Source organism: Podarcis vaucheri (assembly GCF_965113315.1).
Source record: "Podarcis vaucheri genome assembly, chromosome: 11".
Classification (NCBI taxonomy): Eukaryota; Metazoa; Chordata; class Lepidosauria; order Squamata; family Lacertidae; genus Podarcis; species Podarcis vaucheri.
The window spans coordinates 24151496-24173098 of record NC_138749.1 but is presented as its reverse complement, the minus strand read 5'-3'; the positions used below and the strand labels follow the sequence as shown (position 1 = coordinate 24173098).

Below are 21603 nucleotides of genomic sequence, written 5' to 3'. Positions count from 1 at the left end.
GGGGATTGGCAGCTCTCAAAAGAAATATTGTTGCTTCCCCTTTGTATGCTTGGAAGTGAGAAAGTTGGATGTTGTGCAAGGAGAGAAGATGGTGTTTAGATAATCACCATTTAGTTTACAATTGTTTTTTATGAGAGCCATATATAAATAAATGCATAATTAAATACTTTGAAAAAATGTTTCTGCAGGAAATAATGATTGGTGCACAGTACCAAGCAGAAATTCCACCTTATTTGGGCAAGAGCAGCAGCGATGATGAAAAGGGTGAGTTCCCATTATTTTTCTTGATTAAATTAATGATTATATTGTTTAAACCTGTACACTGCCCTGGGACCGTTGTATCAAGATTTGAAAATTGCATTTTGAAAAGTTGTAGTTGCAATACTCTCAGGGTAGAATATTGAAATGTCAAAGGGCCATGGCAGTGCAGGGAATGGAGTAATGCATTTGGATTCTGGACATCCAGTTCTAAAGCATCACTCATCCATGGAGCTCACCAGCTGTGTTTTACTATCTCAGCCTTATCCTAATTCACAGGGTTGTTTTGAGTTTTACTGGCGTATTATGAAGCACTTTGTTTTCTGAAAAGCAGCACAGAAGTGGTCGCAATCATCTCATTATAAATTCTTAGATACATGAAAGCTAGACTCAAGGTTGCCTTCCATAAACTTGTAAACATAGGGCAAAGAATGCAAAAATATTTGTAGAACACAGGAAGACTTCCCATGGGAAAAAACCACTTTGAATGTAACAGCTAGCACATCCTTTACTGCCGGCCGACGCTGAAGATTGTATTTGTAACAATACAGTATTTGTAACAGCATTTAGTTGGGCAAAGATATGTGGAAGATGGCTAGCACAGATTTTCTGGGCTGCTGATTTAGTAACATAGGATGAGATGCTAGCATTTTGGCACCAGTGCAGTTCTGCCATACAGCAACAGTTCCTTGCAGTCCCGGCAAGGGGGAGAGAGGGTTGTTGGCAGCCTTGCAGCATGGCATCTTTTTTTGAATGGGCACTAGGAAAACATCAAGTGAGAGTAGTCCTTGTTACCTAAAGACAGTCTGGTGGAATCTTTGAGGCATCCCTCCCCTTGAAGTGACAGTTCATTTTCCCGTCTTGCTTAAAGCAGACTTGTACGTTGCACCTGCTCTTCTGGCCTGATTTAATTGCTGAATAGCTTGTGCGTCTTGCGTGTCGGATGTGTATGTGAGTGGTGTGCCTCCATGCTTAGCTTGCTTCAAGTGTTTCCTGGGCGTGTTTAAAGGTCTTGTGGTTTATTTCCCCTCAGAGTGTGTGGCCATTAGTCTTCTGTCTGTCATTGTACCCCGCCCCGCCCCCCCCACAATTTGCCACGTCATGTTCTCTCAGGCTTCTCCAGTAAGGAGAAGATTGGTGGCACATTAATGAAAGCTTTGCTCCTCTCTGATTCAGTACCACGTAGGGTATTTGGAGCAGGTCTTCCCAATAGGAGGCATCTCAGTGTGCTCCCTAATGTTTTGTGGGTTTTAAGCTTATTGGGACTATGGTGTTTTTTAATGCATTTTTTATTAAAGATTTCTTGGTTTACAGAAGTATGTGCAATGTCTCTTTTTCAAGTTATATTTTCTACAGATCAGTTTCATTTGTTGAGACATTAGTGTTCCATTAGGAAGAAAAGGGGGGAGAGGGGGGTGGGGCCGGGTGGCGATGTTTCTATTTTACTACTACTACTACTACTATTACTACTACTACTACTACAGTGGTACCTCAGGTTACAGACGCTTCAGGTTACAGACTCCACTAACCCAGAAATAGTACCTCGGGTTAAGAACTTTGCTTCAGGCTGAGAACAGAAATGGCGCAGCAGTGGCGCAGCAGCAGCAGTAGGCCCCAGTAGCTAAAGTGGTGCTTCAGGTAAAGAACAGTTTCAGGTTAAGAACGGACCTCCAGAACAAATTAAGTTCTTAACCCGAGGTACCACTGTACTACTACTACTACTACTACTACTACTACTACTACTAATTTATTATTTATACCTCATCCATCTGGCTGGATTTCCCCAGCCACTCTGGACGGCTTCCAACAGAATATAAAATACAATAACCTATTAAACATTAAAAGCTTCCCTAAACAGGGCTGCCTTCAGATGTCTTCTAAAAGTCTGGTAGTTGTTTTTCTCTTTGACATCTGGTGGGAGGGCGTTCCATTTAATGTATGTGTGGGGTTTTGTGTCAGCGTTGCTTGTGCAGGTTCTCTTTGCCATTTGCTTGTGTTCCTTTGGTGGTGAGAGAGGTTGGGGTTGGCCCAGGGTGTGGTTGTTTGTTTGTGATTGGCTGTGGTGAACTTTGTTTTCATGTGTGAGTTTGGGGGTGTGTGTTTTTGGATCAGGTTAGCAATACTGATTCATATGCTGTTGGTGGATTCTTGTTGTTGTCTTGTTGGGCTGTGATGTGATAAAGGGGAGCCATACCGGGGTGAAGGCTTCTTGGGATTATGTTAATTAAAACTATGACCTTGAATTGTGCCCGGAAAGCAATGAATCATCAGAGCTTCTGTTCAGAATTAGATTTTATCTTCATAAAACTAAGTGCTAAGCTTAAGTAAGATTAGTAAACACAGTTTTATAAAGAGTACACCATATTCTTTTTATGTGCTGAATAAAACCTGAAAAGTTTTTTCAATAACCCAAAGTGGTTGAACTGAAATATTTATTATTTTTCTTAAATTTTGATTTATAGTTAAAATCTTTAAAGTGTGGCTTAAATGTTACATTTAAACAAATTCAAACTTTAATGTTGACATTGTTTTTACTCGACTACATGTAAATGCATCTTAAATATGATTACTCAGTCTTAATGCTGATGTATATTATTCAGATGTTAAGGAAAAAGGCATAGAAACCACTTAGGTAAGAACTCAACACAGCACTATAGCAATCATTTCATTAGTACAAACATTTCAACTTGTGAGATAGAATGATCACCCCTTTCCTCTATGCATGCTGTTTTGGGGGTTCTCCTGGCACACACCCCAAGCTAATTTGGCGGGGGGACATGGGGGGAGGAGAGAGGGTAAATCACTGTCCTTGTGTGGGCTTACACTAGTGGGAGTAATTAGTTAAATCTGGCCTTTAATATTCTAATTTTAGCATGCCTGAAGTTATGCATGTGTTTCTTGGTGAGAGTTACCTGAAAAAGTTAATTGCAACTTTTGATTATTAGGTTTGACAAGTATTATACCCATTTCACTTGCCCCATTTGACATTTTGTGGAGGATGATTACTCACCAATAGTTTTAAAGGATGTTTGCTTTTCATTAGCTCTCTTTTACACAACCTGTCTAATGGCTAAGTCTCTTACATCTTTATTTTTGTGGCCAATATGCTCTTATTTTCACAATATTTTGCTTTTATGTTACTGAAGAGTATTTCCTATCATTTGTGTTCCAATGATTTTTCTTCACAGCATATAAAAATGAAGACCAGCTACTTTGGCAGCCTGGTATGATTTCAGAAAATAAAGTTAGAGAGTACCTTTTTGAGACCTCTTTAAGAACTGGAAATGAAAAAACGATTGGCAGAATTCCTGAGGGAATGCATACAAGGGATAATGAACAGGTATGTTTCTTACCTGAACATATGACTAGGGCTTTTCTCTGCTTATGTTACAAGAAAAGACCACTCAAATCTTTTTGCTTTCATTTGATTTGAACCTACATTTTGATACATTTATATTAATGAACAATTGTAAGAATGGCTTATTTTCATCATGCTTAAATTTATGCTATGACATGTCAGAATATTTCCAAAAGTTTTTATAAACGAAATATCCTTACCCTCTTCCCCTCCCACCAACTCCCTCCTCCCAAGGATCCTTATTCTTGGGTGATGAAAAGCTTACCATCATTTAAAAATAAATAGGTTTTGAAAGAGGCTCAGAGTAAATTTACCCAAAGTGCAAATTGGTTTGTTTTGCTAATGGATTGTCATAATTTGAATTCAGATCCATCCCTATACACACAGCAAATCTATGGTGGCAGGTACAGCCAGTCAGGGCTCCCCAGCACTCCTCCACTCCAAGTGCTTTGAGGCAATGGTCTTTCATACTTTTATGTGTGTTTGCTGCTTTCCATATCTTAAAATCCCTAGTTTGAGCTTTTAGGAAACTTTTTCAGATGTAACCAGCAGCAACCACCATTCTTTATGGCTTTGTAATTCCCACGAGGCACAATATCTTTGGACACTGGGTTGTCTCCAATGTAGTTAGAGTTGTGTAGAGGTACACTTGTTGGCAAAATGTTTTGTACCAGCAGAACATTGTTGTGCAAGATAACATACAAACATGTTGCTGGTAACTTTGTTGCACAGTAGATTGGGAAATCTGTTGCACAAATGAGTTTCCGCTAGCCTAACTATTGCATTGGATTCCTCTTGCGCAATTTTCAAACGCACCTGTCTGCCTGTGCAAGAGCCCTTGTTCTGGCAGAGAGAAACCACTGGACACAGCCCTGTTCTGGTGTTCAAATAATCTTTATATTAATGATAAATATTTTGAGAAATTGCACTATAATAAAGCAAACAATTTTTGGTTGTCATGGGAGTATAACCATTCTACTGTATACTTTTGACTTCTTTTAACAATAAATATTTTTATCTCACCTAGGCACTCTATGAACTTTTCAAATGTAACCACAACGTAAAAGAAGCAATTGAGAGATACTGCTCCAATGGAAAGTCATCTCAAGGTAAGAAATCACTGCAAAGAGTTTGAGGCTACAAACCTTTACTCGCTTAAGTGGGAGTAAGTCCATTGAACTCTGTGGAGCTTACTTCAGAGTAAACAAGCATATGATTGTGCTGTAAGAATGGTTTAAATTGTTTTAAGTTGAAAAGTGCAGAAATGAGTTGAGGTGGCAAGTCATCTACCCCAGTTCTTCAACAGTTTGTAGCAGTAGAACAGATCATTTTGCTGCCATCAGTAACAGCTGGAATGTTCATATAATTAGATATTGGAAGACAATTCATTCTTGGGCAGCGGAGGAATGAAGCATACAGACATGACTTAACTCCTTGAGCAGGCAGTCAAAAGGCATTCTTGAAATTTTCTGTGACAAGCCACAAGTGGAAGTAATCTTCCTTCAACTTTCAGTTCTGATTCTACCTTCAATGAGTTAACAGAGTCAGGCACTTTGCTCCTGTATTTTCACTCTGTATCCTCAACTCTCCAAAACAGCTTTTCAGTAAGTGTGAAAGGAAGAATTGGCAAAAATTGTCATCTCCTTTTCATACAGCAAGAGCATCCTGTGAGTGGAATTTTACTCAAAGGAGCTCTAGGTCTTAAGCTCTATTTTTCAGGTAATGCAAATTAGCATTATTATTATTATTCTTGAGCGTGGACTAAAATAGCCATAAATATGATTGTCACTGGTTGCACAAAAGTAGTAATAGCTGAGCATCCCATAAGAATATGAGTATGTTGATTTTTTTTTAACAAAGAAGCAAAAACTGTGTAGTCCAGAATAAGCTTGCTTCCCATGAACCCAAATGGAGTAACATATGTAGTTCTGCATCTATGGTCTTCTTACTGCTAGGTGTGAGCTTTCCACTTGTGGATTGCTATTACCGGGTGGGTGAAGTTTTCTTTGCTGTCCAAGTGCTGGAGGGTGGAATGGCTATTAATTTGAACAGACCATCAATCTTAATTGTCCTTTCTGTCCTTCTTAAGAGATGACAGCCTGGACAGAAGAAGAATGTAGAAACTTTGAACATGCACTTCTGATTTATGGGAAAGATTTTCATCTCATACAAAAAAATAAGGTATGTTGATATACAAGTAATGAAACAAATGGTGCTTGTGTTTTTAAAATCGGAGATGTATAGACAGCATATTGTTACTGACCCATTACTGTTAACGGAGGGACCAATTCATTCATATGCTTATCCCAGCAGCTGGCTGGAAGATGTCTCAGTGGTGCACAAAGTCAACTTAGTGCCACTACCCTTTTTGTTCCCCAGATAGTATCTGCCAATCTGGAAACAGGAGAAAGCAGGCCACATGGAGCAATAAGACAGTCTCTTCATCCAAATGGGAAGGAGGCTTGTCTACCAAGCTCAGAGTTGTGTTTTCAGACATGTTCCTTTTTCTGAATCTATTCCTGCCATTTCTCCATCCCAAGACCCAGGAGAGGAAGGTTTTCAGAAAGTGTGTCATAACTTTTTCCTTTGTCCAAGATTCCAGGTGCTTTCAGTGGTTTTTAATAAGAAACCTTTGTGACAGGGAAGGGGAACCAGTGGCTCTCCATATGTTGGTGAACTTTAACTCCCATCATTTCTGGCAATTGACTATCCTATCAGAGGGTGATGGGAGTTAAAAGTTCAACAAGATCTGGAGGGCCACATGTGATATCCTTCTCTGAAGAAGGAATGGCCGGAAAACTATATATGACTTGATTTCTTTGACTAGAAAAGCTCTTATGGAACTAGAGCAGAATCTGGATGATTCAGACCTCTAGTTGCAGGGGCGTACTTTCTTGTTTTTGTAGCAATGAACCAGCCTATGAATTGTGCACCCAGTCAAAATGAGCCAGAATTTGGAATCCTTATCCTCCCTGTTCCCACTCAGCATGCTAATAGCCAACCACAAGTTATTTTGTATTATGTAGTAAGTATCTTCTTACTACATTCTACAAGCAAGTCTCCCCAATTAAAGAATCCTTAGAATATTGTTGGCTTCCACAATGTGAATTTGGGCACGATTCTATGATTCAACACTATGAGTCCCTCAGGATTATATTAATTTATTGGGGGAGTCAGGACCTTCTTTGCCAGCTCTTTCAGAAGGAAGTAGGCATTTCCATGTACAGATTTATGATGGATATCAATATCAAGACTTGAATGTGCCAATTTTTTTTAGGTGAGAACAAGAACAGTTGCTGAATGTGTAGCATTTTACTACATGTGGAAGAAATCTGAACGATACGATTACTTTGCACAGCAAACTAGATTTGGAAAAAAGAGATACAACCACCATCCTGGAGTCACGTAAGTTCAACGACCTTGAAAGGCTTTATTTTTGTGTTTTGTGATTTTCTCCTCTAGAACATCACATCCATGTTATAATATTGCATTGATGCTGTTCTGAAGATGTATATCCTCTGATTATAGTCAGTTAAATTACTTGCCTTATGATGATCATTGTCGTTCCAGGGACTATATGGACCGGTTGGTAGATGAAGCAGAAGCTCTTGGTGGAGCTGTACATTCTTCAGCCATAACGTCAAACAGCAGATCGGAGCCCACGCCTGACCAACAGCTAAGCATTCTGAGCTCTATCACTGCCAATGATTTGACAGGTAAATTAATGGGTGCACGGATGATGTCTTGGAATAGCTTGCTGCTGCTGTATGTCAGAATAATGGTGACATTTTGGCTAATATTGCTTTTCTTTCTTCTAGCACTGACCAACAGTGTAGCCACAGTCTGCCACTCTACAGATGTGAACTGCTTAGATGATGCCTTCCCACCTCTGGACAGCTTGCCTCGGACAGCAGTTAATCATGTGCCTGTTGTAACAGAAGATTTGCTTAACTTGCCTAGTAATGGTGAAAGTGATTGTTTTAATTTATTTGAGACTGGATTTTATCACTCCGAGTTAAACCCAATGAACATGTGCAACGAGGAGTCTGAAAGGCCTGCCAAGAGACTAAAAATGGGAATTGCAGTCCCAGAATCATATATGAATGATGTTTCTGTGAATAACTTGGGTGTTGATTTTGAGAATCACACGCATCACATTACCAGTGCCAAAATGGCAGTCTCAGTGGCTGACTTTAGCAGTCTATCTGCAAACGAGACAAATGGCTTTATTAGTGCTCATGCATTACACCAGCACACTGCCCTCCACTCAGAATGAATTTTATCAGCAAATTGAAGAGACGGTGGACACTGTTGGTGGTTTATGGTAAACTTGATGGGAACGATCAGGTTTGCTTAGTCTTTCACTGGAAGTTTGAACTATGTGACATCAGTGATGTCTTTATGTACAGAACTATATCTTGATTTATCAAGAGTATTTTCACTTTTTTCCAATCCATAAATGTGGAAACTTCATACGACGTTTAGCAGAGTTTGGGGACTAAGAGAACTCTGTGGTGCAGCTTTAAGCTCTGCTTCCTCTTTCTTTTTTAAACCTGTAAACAGAGACTGATGTCTCAAAACCAGCACAGAAATTCTGAACTGATTGGAGTGGCTTTTTTAGTCTAAGTTGCTTCTGCCGTAATGGATGCAGTGGAAAAGCGATTGTTTACAGGTACCAGTCCTGATCCCTGTTCAATGTAGCATTAAAATTAATGAAAAGCAGGGAAAGGTTTCTTTAATTTAAACTGCACAAACATACAATGATATTTTTAAGCGGAACCTTCTCTCATACTAAACCAGAGCACTTCAGTTTACAGAACAACAGGTTCATCTTGATGGATACTAGCACAAAGGACTGTAGGAGCACTGTCTAAAAAACGTGTTTGGATGCTCTTACCAAATTATAGGCCATGACTACCTTACACAGAAACAATTACACAGATTTCTGTATGTAAACCTATTGGCTGAAATGATACAGTATACTGTTGGGGTGGGGTGGGGAAGTTGTCCACACTTCTGAGGAGTGTAATGTGAAAACATCAAATGTTATGTAACTTTTCTTAAGGCCACTGAGAGGTGAGGGTACAGTTTAGGATTTTCCACTAATGGTTTACATCTTAGGACTTGCCTTAAGTTCAGAGCACTGCAGTTCAATGTGTTAAACTTATGAGGGACTCTAGATTCATAGATGATACACAACTTTGAAGCATCTTCAAGCATGGATGTATTTTTTTTTTCTTGGATTGCATTTCATGTTCTGGAGAGGAATCTTTGTTATAGCTGTTTTATGTTTATTGCTTAACCTTTCATTCTAGCTTTGCCTGTCATTTATAATATTAATCAAAAGGTGTTAGCAATGTGTCCCGAACGACACAAAAATGTTGAATTTTTCAACAATACAATTGACATGCAGTAAAACATGTCTATTTTTGCACTGGCCACTATGTATATTTAATTTCCTTTTTAAAATATTGCAATTTTTTTAAAAGAAAAGAGTAAACTTTTCAGTGTTGGTAGTAATGATTTCATGGTTGCACTGCATAAATAGAGAAAGCAGATGCCTTAGTTAATACTTCAAAGGGAGGGTATTTATTCTACATACTGTGAACTGCATTGACATCCTGAGTTTGAGATGCAGCAAAGTGCTGTGTGTTCTTCATGGCATTGTAACAAAGATGGCTTCAAAGAGTTAATATAGCACACGTAACATTTTAGCAAATTAATTTAGCACAGTGGACAAAAGTTGCTGTTGGTGATCTGTTCTGAAATATACATCTAAAAGCTGTCATTCTAATAAGTACACAGTCAATAATGGGGTAGCCTTGGCCCTGTGTTGTATTCTGACGCTTTTAACCAAATTGTCGGCTTCTTGTTGCTGTGATTTGTGCTGAACTCTGTATCTTTGTTCATTTTTGTTTTTGAATCGACTCATCACAGATAATTTTGTAAAATAACTGGCCATATTCTTTTTGTGTTATACATTCAAGTTTATGGGTTTACAGTGGCTGGTCTGTATAAAAATCATTACACCATGTCTGAATGCTTATACCAGTTGCACTTAAATGACAACACCCATTCTCATTAGCTGATGCAGTACTACGTTCAGTTTATCTATGCATTGCTGGGGTCTTAATGAAGACCGAGAGTCTAGTTTCTCGTCTAAAGTTTTGATTGTCAGCAAGTTGAATGGACACTTTAGTTATTTAATAAAGACTTTTGACCAAAATTCTGAAATGGTATGAAAGAACAATGAATTCCGGCTAGTTTTAATAGATTTTAATTGCTGATCTAATTTAGCCTGTTGGCTAGCTAGCTGGTAATGTTTACTTTTAATTCCTTGTTAAAATGAGGCAATAATTTGCAAGATTATGTAAATATGTACATTCTGCATATCTTTTTAGATATCTATTTCAATATTTTCTGACTACTTCTGTGTATAGTAACATTTTGTGCATGCTTGATGTGACATTCATAAATTTGTACCACTATGACTTTATTCATGTAAAATAGCTATTTATTGAATTTTTCTTTTAAAAGCTGGACTTAACCTGTTTTTCTCTGTGTTAAACATTTTAAATGGAGAACTTGTTACCGTTTATTAAAAGAATTGCGTTTGAGGGAGAGCATGAAGATGGCAGAATTGCAACCATATGAAGAAATCTACATTGCCTTGATTCAATGTGGGTAAAGCACAATTCTTCTAACAAACTGTGATGACTTCATTGTTCATTGCTGAATATATTATCTCTCTTCTCCTTTTTCATAAAAACAAACCAAAAATCCATCATGGGCAATTGCAGTTTGGTAGATGTATCACTTAACTACAGGGATTCTGAAAAGGATAGCTGATTCACATAGAAGTGTAACTGGTGCTGTGATTAGAGCAATACTTTTACTTTTGTTAAGTCATTTCATCTTCTCATCGTTAGCTTTTTAAATGCTTATTTTCCCCCTCTTGTTATGGTCAAACCGCTGACTTTACTTGAAGGCTGTACAATACTGTCTGAAGTATACTAAATTGTGTACGATTGGGTTGATATGTGCAGTTTCCTTATAAAACCAAGTCAAAACCATATGTTAATTTCAGATTCAGTAGTGTATTAGAAATACAGTTTAATTTTAACCAAAGTCTTTAGTGGGTATTTCAAGTTTGAATGTAAACTAGTGGATAAACTGACCAATAGAAGACTGTTTGCCCAGTGTTAAAAGCACATTGTCTATAAATGAGAAACTGAATTTACATAGTATCATGGTTATGATTTTTCCATATGAGCGGGAAAACTTCTCAGTAGTTTTTTTTGCTAACAGTTAAGGTCTGCAGTCCTTCCTGAAGCAACCAGTAATTCCAGTCATTCCTAGATTCAGGTTGGAATCCCCTGTGCATAGCAAAATAAATTAGTGACAATCGCAACCAGTTTTAGTATTGGATGCCCAAGAGGAAGTTGCTATTGTTGCATTGGTTTTAATATTTGTACATAAACACTGATTTTTTTGAACATTATTTTGTATTTGTTGTACTTTAATACCTGGTGTACAGTTCCAGAAATAAATGTCTGGAAACCCTTTTTCTTTTGTGGAAGTTTTCATGCCTCTGCAACATTTGTCACTTTAGTATATTTGAACACACAGGGTTATTTTAAAAGGAGTTTTCAGATGTTCAGATTCTAATCCATAAAGAACCAGATTTATATTTTCAGACAAGGCTACATTCTGATTGCACAGAGAGGTTTCTCTCCCACTAATTCTAAAATTTGCGGCCATCCAATGAATCTGAATGTTGGAAGATTCAGGATGGATAGAATAAAGTGCACAGCACCTAGTTACACTATGGAATTAGTTTTTGTAAAATGCAGCAATGGCTTCCAACATGACTGGCTTTAAAAAACTCATACAAGTTCATACAAGAAGGCCATCAATGTCTATGTTCCATTAGAGGCAGTATGCATCTGTATAAAAGTTTTTGGGAATCCCAAGCGTGGAAAGAACAAAGTATGGGTGCCAATCCACTTGGAAATTCTCTAGTGCAAGCCCTGCTCAACTGCATAACTTGTTCATGTCAACTAGTACTTATGCAGGAACGTCTTCCCATGTCTGGGCGGATCGAGAGTTGCAGGGAGTGCAATTCCACCAAACAGATGTCTGTAGGTAGAAACAAAATAGTTGATCAGCAGTGACACAGTGCTGAGAGGGCAGGTTCAAAGAGGTTTATTGTAACAACTTCTCAGTGGATTGATGACTTTAGGGAGCTACTTGTGAAGTCCACTTTCAGGAAGTGGTTTGAATCCACAAGGGTTCTTGAAAGTAGAATGTTCTTGTTCTCCAGACACCCACAGTGGGGTGGGGTAATTAAAAATCCGACCTACAGGTCAGATCCAGTTCCCCACCACTGATTTAAAGCAATCAAATTTACAAAGCATTCTATGTTTATTAATATAAATTCAGTAAGATACCTAAAAAGGAACACGGGCAAATCCTAAGATACAATAGTAAGAAAATATATAGGCTGAAGAACACTGATGGTTGCAGGCACTGTTTTAACACTGCATAAGCCACTAATTTTGCACTAATTTTTCTTTTCTTAAAAGGCTCAGCCAAAAGGATGCACCAAACCCCTCACTGCCACCAAGTATGCATTCAGTAAAAAATACCTCAGGAGTCGAAAGCTGGTCAATCTGTGGCTCCTCAGGCTCAGTTGATAATTGTGTAATAGTTTGAGAAAAGCTCTTCTCCTGGTCCAATGTCTTGGAGAGCAATCAGAACGACACATCTCAGGGGCCTGCAGATTGCATAGTGGAGGAATTTCAGATACTATTATGCACATGCACTTATACATGCATAACACACACCAGTTTTTCTTTCTTTAGGTTCCAATAAGTGAAGGTTTAAATATGTGACCTATTTGACAATAATGAGCTAGTCAAATTATCAAACTTAACCCAATCTATGAGATTGTAACAAGTATTTGATTAAACGTCTCACCTCCGTATCTCATGACAGTAGTTTATGTTTGGAAGATACTGTTTAAATTCTATAGGAAAATTTTCAGGTACGTCAAATTCCTGATAGCATACATTGGCTGCTTTATCTGATGAAAAAATAGGAGAGGAAAAATATTGAAAAAGATGAGATGCACTAATATTGGTGCAACTCTCAGTTGATGTATCTTTTGGATTTATTTACATAAGTCATCACTCGCATTATTTGTTTATCATAACAGAAATCCTGTTCAGATGCTCTAAAACTGTTTATGTGGAGCATCCTCATTGATGTAGCCATGTGAATGAAGTAAATCCGACCTGACAATAAATATATGGAGATGTACCACTTCCCTCTATGTAAAAGATGGGTCCCAGCACTGACGCAAACTGCAGATTGGAAGCAACACTGGTAAGCTTGGTAGCAGTGAGCCAGAAGTTAATCTCCCATAAAGTTGTATCCTTGGAGAACTCAACATGATGGTCTTTAAGGTGCCCAAATCTAGTCTAGGAAAAAGTCTGTTTCCTACTTACCAGGTGAGCAATTGTTAACATATTGCCCCACTGCCAGTGGATTCTGCAGACCAGTTGTAAGCCAAAATACATCACTCATTTTCAAAGGACCAATCTGATCTCTCTTGCTGCATGACCTGAAAAAACGTAGAGTGTTATCTAGAAATCCCATTTTGACAGCTTCTTGAGCAATCATATCTTTTCAAAGCAAACACGTGTACATACACACCCCACAAATTAAATTCATTTGCTATGCTACTCATAACCCACATCCTATTCAGCACCCGTAAGTAGCAAATACAATTTGATCCTCTACAGAACTTGAGACATAGCAAATCAAACGCTGCCCATTCAGCTGAATACACAGCACATACGTTCCACTTCATATTCAGGAATGGTTGTCAAGCATCTGCCAGACTTTCATACATAGCTGATGGGCTGCATTTAACTTGGTGGGTCTTGCACATCCGAGCTATGTGCCTTCATTTTTGGTAACAAAGAAGGTTTTCACTCATGTCTAAGGAAGGGCTGTGATGGCAAGAATGTTACTTTGCAGCAGATATTTGCAGATGCAAAGAATACCTGCCAGACATTTAATATTTAAATCATACTCTTAACAACCAAGAACTTGTGCTTATCCAGACAACCATTCCATTTGCAGCAGAGACTGAAATGGGGCAGCAAGGCCCACTCTTATCAGTTCTGCTGAGAAACTAGCATCATTTGACTCCTTTTCTCCCTTGACTGTAAATTAAGAGTTTATGTCTGATTTTGCTTGTTTTCCTCCTCCCTCCTTACCCCCTTTTCCTTTTGTGTCTTGTCTTTTAAACTGCAAGCTTGAGGGCAGGACTATCTTGTTTGTTATTGATCTTTTTCAAACCACTCTAGGTGCCTTTCCAGGGTAAACATGCTATAAATATATAGTACTGTGTGAATTTGTGGCACAAGCATCACACCTATATTACCTGTGTAAATCTGTGGAGTCCTTTCCAAAGCAAAAAAATTACCATAGATGAGACCAGCACATCAATAATTGACACATTATATTGTTAGTGAGTATGCAGAGAAGGAAGTGACTCTCACATCTGCAAGCACTGGATATAAATCAACATCAGCCATAAAAAGCAGTGCACAACCCACTACTTTGCCATTAGTTTCTTGTAGTTCAAATTTGTGCAGACATGAGCTTCTGCTTTTCTGTTAGCTTCCAAATTGTAAGTAAATATTGAGTCACGGAACAGTGGAATATTCTACAGTAAAAGTAGTACAGGTTTTGTCAAATATGGTTTTATGGACCCATCTTATTGGCAGATGTTCTCCCACCTTCAAGGTTAACTTCTTTCAAGTGTTTAAAAAAGTCACAGGGAAATAAGACAACCACTTGTACATACCCAATATCAAAGCTGTGCAACTGCAAAAAAAGGTTATGTTCTACGGCCAGAAAATAAACTCACCCCCAAATCTGTGGCTAACATTTTATTCCATATAAAATCCTGAAACAGACAACTTCCAAGTTCTTTGGTTTTACTTAAAACACTTTTAGAAAAGTACAAGCGAAACCTTGGGGCTGATATTTTTCTATTAAGGACCTACCTGTATATAACTTTTGATATTCCCTTGTCATTCCCATCAATAAGCACCCCATCTATACATCTAAATATAAATGGATTGCCAATGGACTGGAAAAATATGGGCTCATACTTTTCATAGACTGTGCCTGTGTGAGACAAAAGTGGCTATTTTAGATTCCAGCTAATCACAATCAACAAGATGGGCAGTCTCAAGCAATGCACAGAGTGGATCTAACCATTTTCTCACATACAAAAGACTGCAAATCACAAAACTTCAGCCTGATGTAAAGATCAAGCTTTCTGGGAAATACAACAGTGGGTGGGTGTAGAATTAGTACCATAAAAAAAGATGACAAAACTTCAGTATCCAGGATGGCAAAATATTGCTTTCTTCCCCCACATGAACCAAATGTCCTTCTCTTTCCATCTGCTGGCCTGGATTTAGATATCTGCAAGAAAGACCCTTCCTGTGGTCCCAACAACAGACGTGGTCCATTGTGGCAGTTGACATTGGCTAGGACTCTCTGTGTGCAGGGATTTCACCTGCGGAGCTTCTTACCTCTGGATGCATGGATCTCTCTTTTCTCGTAAGTTTAAAACATCTCCCCCCCCCCCCATTTCATTCTTTCAGGCATTTTGGAAAGGAATGTACTGGTATAGTAGAATATTAATGGGTTTTTTAAATCTCCTTATGTTGTGGGTTAGGGTTTTGTGTTTGATTTGTTTATTTTGAACCTTCCTGGGATCCAGCAGGATGAAGGGTGGTCTAAAACCCTAGGAAATACATTTATGGTTAAATAGCAATTTGAAACCAGATTCATACAGTCCAAGTTTAAGAGTAACTACTACATTGCTCTCTCTCTCTCTCTTTCTTACACCTGAAGGAGAGTCTCCATCCCCATCATTCTGCCCAGACACTGAGGTCCAGCTCTGAGGGCCTTCTGGTGGTTCCCTCACTGCGAGAAGCGAAGTTACAGGGAACCAGGCAGAGGGCCTTCTCGGTAGTGGTGCCCGCCCTGCTGAACGCCCTCCCATCAGATGTCAAGGAAATAAACAACTATCTGACTTTTAGAAGACACCGGAAAGCAGCCCTGTTTAGAGAAGTTTTTAATAACTGGTGTTTTAATGTACTTTTAATCATAGTTGGAAGCTGCCCAGAGTGGCTGGGGAAACCCAGCCAGATGGATGGGGTATAAATAATAAATAATTACTACTACTACTACTACTACTACTACTACTACTACTACTACAGTGGTACCTTGGTACCTTGGGTTGAGTACTTAATTCGTTCCGGAGGTCCGCTCTTAACCCAAAACTGTTGTTAACCTGAAGCACCACTTTAGCTAATGGGGCCTCCTGCTGCTGCGCCACCAGAGCACAATTTCTGTTCTCATCCTGAAGCAAAGTTCTTAACCCAAGGTACTATTTCTGGGTTAGCGGAGTCTGTAACCTGAAGTGTATGTAACCTGAGGTACCACTGTATTATTATTACTATAAATACTAATTTTAGGGCATGATATCTGGGGGCAAGTGAGCCTTTTCTGACAGGCCTCTTGAGCTTTAAATGGGTTCAGAAGAGCAGAACAAAAAGTGTAACTTTTTCCAGCATGGAGGTGCTTGAATGTCCCTTGCTGAATGTCATCCTGGCATGCAGTTATAAATGAGAGAGTGGCCCATAGCTGTCAACGTTTCCCTTTTTTAAAGGGAAATTCCCTTATTCCAAATAGGATTCCTCGCCAGCATGCCTTGTCATAAATAAGGTGACAACTTTACACAGACTGAAACTAAACTGCTAGAAACAGGCATTAAAGAGGAACAGGGCTCCTGTAGCTTTGATAGTGTGTAAAAGAGGGAATTTCAACTGTCCTCTTTTCCATCTGGTCAGCCCAACAGTTCTGAATAAAAGTTTCAAAGCTTTCTGGCTCAGGTTTGCCAGATTGCCTCATGGATTAAATGGTTTCTTCTCAATCACAGAACATAGAAATCCTCTTCTATTTCAGAACAGCACTGCCCTAAGGATTCTCAGTGATCAGCCACAGCTCAGTGGCAAAATGCATGTCGCATGCAAAAGCTCCTAGATTCAATCCGTGAGAGCCCTCTGCTGAGACCCTGGGGAGTTGCAGTCAGTCAGTGGCTGCATTGCCATGTAACGCTCATCCATAAGTATGGTCTGTTAAACCGTTATGCGAAGAAAGCTGGCTTCAGTTGTGGTTTGTCTGGACTAACACTAAGCCAGCCACTCCACGTTTTGCTTCCTCAATGAAGGAAAGGAGGCACGAACTAGGAGTATTTGGCCAGCATGCAGCTTGTGCAGGATGTTTTAACAAACAATACTTTTATGGTTCAGCATGACATGCAAACACAGTCAATTATGATAACACTGATTAAGACGGGCTAATGGTCTGACTCAGCAAAAAATGACATAATGTGTTTATGTATTTGTAAATACATTCTTTCCATACCAGGATACATAGATACAACTGCTCCTTTGGGAACGAAACCTTTCGTTACAAAGACTCCTGTTCCAGCAGAAATAAGTGAGCTGTGCCTTCGAGTAACGCTGAATCCTAAAGTGTGAAGGAGAACGTCTTCTGGATTGAAGGTGATTTGATTCTGACGGCTGTCATCAATTGTTTGGTTTGTCTCAGGCTGAGCTTTCTGCAGGTGCAGGTATTTAGATTTAACTTTTGGAAGAAAGCTAAGAAGAAATGTTTGTCTCCTCAAGTCGTTTACAAATAAAGCTGTGAAAGTTTTCAGGAGTGTTTGAAGTACATCTTCATCAGAAACCATTTTGTCTTTAGAGCCTTCTGGTACAAACCGCAGAGTTCTGCAACAGTCCAATAAACAACAGAACTGAGACACTTTGGAATGTTGTAAATGAGAGTTTGGAAACTGCAGCAAACACTACTTGCTTGCTTTTCAAACTGTTTCAAACCACTTACAGTTCTGTTAAAAACCATGGCCATCTTTTATATTTAAAAGTCGTGCATATTTTTGATTAAATGTGCTAAACATGAAGATTGGCTAGATTGGCTGTACATACACTGATTTCTCTGTGTCCCAAGAGGCTGATTGGCTGGCATGGCTCACTGTTCCTGGTTGCCTTGGAAGTAGTTTAAGGAAGTAGCAGTAGAGAATCAGTCCTACTGACAGCACAATTGAAATGGGAAAGGAAAGGAAGCGCTAACTGTCTAGCTAATTCTTATGTATAAGACTCTACTGAGGAATGGGCAAAGGAGATGATAAAGTACAGGTGTTTTTCCACACTACATGAAACTGATTCTTCCAATGAGAAGAATCTGTAGGTTCTTTTTCTTTTAAGCAAAAGGTGAAATCTCTCCTAAACTAAGACAACTGAAATAACAGAATAATAAATGTTCCTTGCATGAATACAAGGCTGTGATTCATTGGAAGAGCTGCACTGAGATCATTAAACCACAAGTATTCAGCTTGCGATTTTATTAGTTCCACCAGAGAGCCAAGAATCAATTTAATCCTTTATTCATTCCATGCATCTGCTTATTATTACAGAAATTAGAGAGGGGGGAAAAGACCAATTACACCTAATCCACACTGTACTGAAAGAAAAATAGCTCCCTATATGATATATTCACAAATATTTCACTTCTAGTTTTAATTGCTTATTTCCCTTGAGAAACTAGTTCATAGCCTCTTTGAATGGGATGTCTTCATCCATCATATATATGGGGTCTTGAGGGGCACAACAAAATTCCTATTGGGTAAATTGGGGGATTTTTTGGAAGAAAGTTTAAATGAGAACATTTAGCTCTGGTGGTGGAGTGAGAGAAATACATTGAAAAATGAAGTTTTATACAAAACGCAGTTAATCCAGCTATTTAATTATCAGCCCATCCGATTATATTATTTAAAATGTAGTAAAGCTGTTGTTTCAACTGCTCACAAAGCATGACTGAAACCTTCCATCTGCAAATGTCAGTAGAATTTTTTGCTATGTTTTGGCTCCCTGTTTCTTCTTCTGCATTATACAACACTGCAGAATGAAATTACCGTATTTTTCTGTGTATAAGAATAGGTTTCCCCCCTTAAAAATAATGTCCAAAATTTGGGGGTGTCTTATACACAGATAGATCTCCCCCCATTTTCTTAAATAGGAGTCCCCCAAAATAGGGGTGTCTTATACATGGGGTATCTTATAGACAGAAAAATATGTTATGTCACAGAAATGCTCATTTTAAGGTTGCCAAATGACCAGAAATTCCGCCTGGTCTGCTGTCCAGCCCTTAACTTCTGCAGACATTCACAAGTGAAGCTTTTCATGGTACAGAGATAATAATCATTGCTTCACTAACATCTGCAGATCAAACTGCAGCACATAAGGTAGAAGGTGCTGAAAGCAACATGTGCAAGATTACCCACAGAACGCAAGAGACCTCAGCACTACCCAATCCAAACAACAGACAGCATGGAACTTCTATGACAAACTCTTGCTTCTATAACTGCTGCTGAACTGACATGGTTCTAGTGGCTTTCAAGGTGTTGACCATGATAATATGCTCCAACTGGGCTGATTTACCAAGGGACAGTCTCTTTTACCCCATAATAAATGTCTCTGGCAAGGGACGTGGGTGGCACTGTGGGTTAAACCACAGAGCCTAGGACTTGCTAATCAGAAGGTCGGCGGTTCGAATCCCCGCGACGGGGTGAGCTCCCGTTGCTCGGTCCCTGCTCCTGGCCACCTAGCAGTTTGAAAGCATGTCAAAGTGCAAGTAGATAAATAGGTACTGCTCCAGTGGGAAGGTAAACGGCATTTCCGTGTGCTGCTCTGGTTCTCCAGAAGCGGCTTATAGTCACGCTGGCCACGTGACCCGGAAGCTGTACGCCGGCTCCCTCGGCCAATAAAGCGAGATGAGTGCCGCAACCCCAGAGTCGGCCATGACTGGACCTGATGGTCAGGGGTCCCTTTACCTTTAAAGGTCTCTGGTAAAGCAGTTACTACATATAGACTTTGAAGGATGCCTTTTTTAAAAAAAATATGTGTACATATGTCCAATCGAGTTCATTTTTTAACTATTCTGTAGAAGTCAAACCTCTGAACAGTCAGGACGCATCTTAACCCTAGCACACATGCACATGAAGGCTAATACAAAATGTCAACACACTGCTTCACTTGCACCAACACCACACCACCCAACAGGAAATGCTGCGGAAGGCATTTGCAGGCATCCTTGGGCAGCCCCCACTGCTGATGCCTGCCCTCATGCCTCATGGGAAGCGATTCACTATGGAAAGTATGACTTATTATTACTTCTTCTTCTACTGCTAGTAGTACTCCAAGCAACATTAGGTGCCTAGGTCAAGCCACCATTATAACTGAACCACAAACCCTCCAAACGTAGTCCCATCCTGGGAAATTTAGACGCCCATTTGACCAAGCTGCCTAGCGCCGGTGCAAACCCCAGAAGAACAATCCCACATAGCCTAAAGGAGCTGCTTGCGGGTCAATGGGGAAGGGTAACCGCTTCTTAGGGCAGCTCAGAGGATGGGTCAGCTACGCGGATTTCCGCAGGCATGCCAGCAGCAGTCCCCACAGTGGCCATTGCCGCCAGGGATCCGGGTTGCTTTGGCCCCGGCTGCGGAAGAACCCTGCACGCGCGCCCTCGCATCCTCACGTGCAAGAGTTCGCCAACGCGAACGCCGCCCTTGTACTCCACGTGAAAAGGCTGGTTTCGCGGGAACAGCGCCGAACTTCTGGCTTTACTTTTACTTTTTTGCCACAAGTGGCAGAGAGACCTCTCGGTCGCCTCCTTCTCCCGCTCCGCCCTGAATGGAGACCCGGCGGGACGGAGGGCGAGAGAGGAAGAGCCCCGCCGCCGCCGCCGCCTTCACCTGCGCTTGTGGCCGAGGTTGAGCGCGATCCAGGGCACGAAGCGGTACTTGTAGGCCTGCCAGCGCCTCCGCAGAGCCCTCAGCATGGCGGCGCGGGGGTCCCTTTCCCCGGGGAAGAGCCGGGCTCGGGTTCTTGCTTGGTCGCAGGAAGGGCGGCGGAAAGGCGAGGGAGGGCGCCTGCTGCCTGGCCGCCGCCGCCGCCGCAGCTGCTCCTCCTCCCCGAGGTCAAGCGGCGCAGCTCCCTCCAATCGTCGTCGGCAGGCGAAAGTATACGGTAACTCCAAGGAGCCTGCCTTCACACGCGTGTCTCCTGACCCGCCTCGCAACGCGTCTGCGAGCTGATTATAATAACCCCACCGGACTCTCTGGCGTGCGCTTGCTTTGTTTATTTCCTGCAACGCATGGGCCAAAGTAAATTCGGGCGTCAGGAGGAGTTTGCCTGTAATAGTTGCGCAAGCAGCCGCCGAAAACCTTATCAAGCGCGGATATGGAAGCAGCAGCAGCAGCAGCAAACAACCAACCAACCATTCAGACGACACTCATTGAAGAGAGTTTGAATCCGCGGAGAGAAACCTGTCGGTGGAACCAAATGTACCCTGGGCGCAGTTTCGCAGGGGGACGTTTTAGGGAGACGGAGTTTACTTCCGCTTTAGGCGCTCAATCAGCCTCCTAATGCGCCTTATTCCATTAGCTTCCAAGGTGGGGCTTTCTGGACAGTTCAGAAGGGCTCCCCCTTTCCTATTGGTCGCAGATTGGGGCAGCACCCTTGGGAGAGTAAGACCCACTGGACTTGTTATTCTCAAGCAAATGTGCCCATGGCTCGGACTGCACCTTGAAACCAGCGCAGTGGGGTTTTTGGGAAGTTTTAAAAGCCACGCGGGAACAGCATGTGTACACCACATAGCTGTCAACGGTCCCTGCTCCTGCCAACCTAGCAGTTCGAAAGCACATCCAAGTGCAAGTAGATAAATAAGTACCACTCCGGCGGGAAGGTAAATGGCGTTTCTGTGTGCTGCTCTGGTTCGCCAGAAGCGGCTTAGTCATGCTGGCCACATGACCC

At 40.6% G+C, this 21603-nt stretch overlaps 2 protein-coding genes across 5 annotated transcripts in view; one reads left to right on the top strand and one right to left on the bottom strand.

Annotated features, from left to right (window-relative positions):
* The window catches only part of MIER3 (MIER family member 3), a 19129-nt gene extending 7948 nt beyond the window's left edge, over window positions 1–11181 (top strand). For all 3 annotated transcript variants that reach the window (XM_082242011.1, XM_082242012.1, XM_082242013.1), the window contains exons 7-13: window positions 189–264; window positions 3447–3598; window positions 4644–4725; window positions 5706–5797; window positions 6894–7021; window positions 7187–7332; window positions 7435–11181. In XM_082242011.1, the coding sequence (XP_082098137.1) occupies window positions 189–264; window positions 3447–3598; window positions 4644–4725; window positions 5706–5797; window positions 6894–7021; window positions 7187–7332; window positions 7435–7892 (1134 nt within the window). In that variant the 3' untranslated portion in view covers window positions 7893–11181. The remainder of the gene's footprint in view (window positions 1–188; window positions 265–3446; window positions 3599–4643; window positions 4726–5705; window positions 5798–6893; window positions 7022–7186; window positions 7333–7434) is intronic.
* Window positions 11059–21603, bottom strand: SETD9 (SET domain containing 9). Of its 2 annotated transcripts, XM_082242141.1 has the most exons (8): window positions 21069–21592; window positions 20544–20935; window positions 17138–17502; window positions 14698–14821; window positions 13126–13241; window positions 12596–12701; window positions 12265–12392; window positions 11059–11755 (listed from the first exon to the last, which is right to left on the bottom strand). In XM_082242141.1, exons 1-7 carry the CDS (start codon window positions 21069–21071, stop codon window positions 12305–12307), a joined length of 1194 nt encoding a protein of 397 aa, XP_082098267.1. In that variant the 5' UTR covers window positions 21072–21592; the 3' UTR covers window positions 11059–11755; window positions 12265–12304. The 2 variants fall into 2 exon arrangements, with proteins under 2 accessions (XP_082098267.1, XP_082098268.1); XM_082242142.1 differs by lacking the exons at window positions 14698–14821; window positions 17138–17502 and having other exon boundaries at window positions 21069–21603.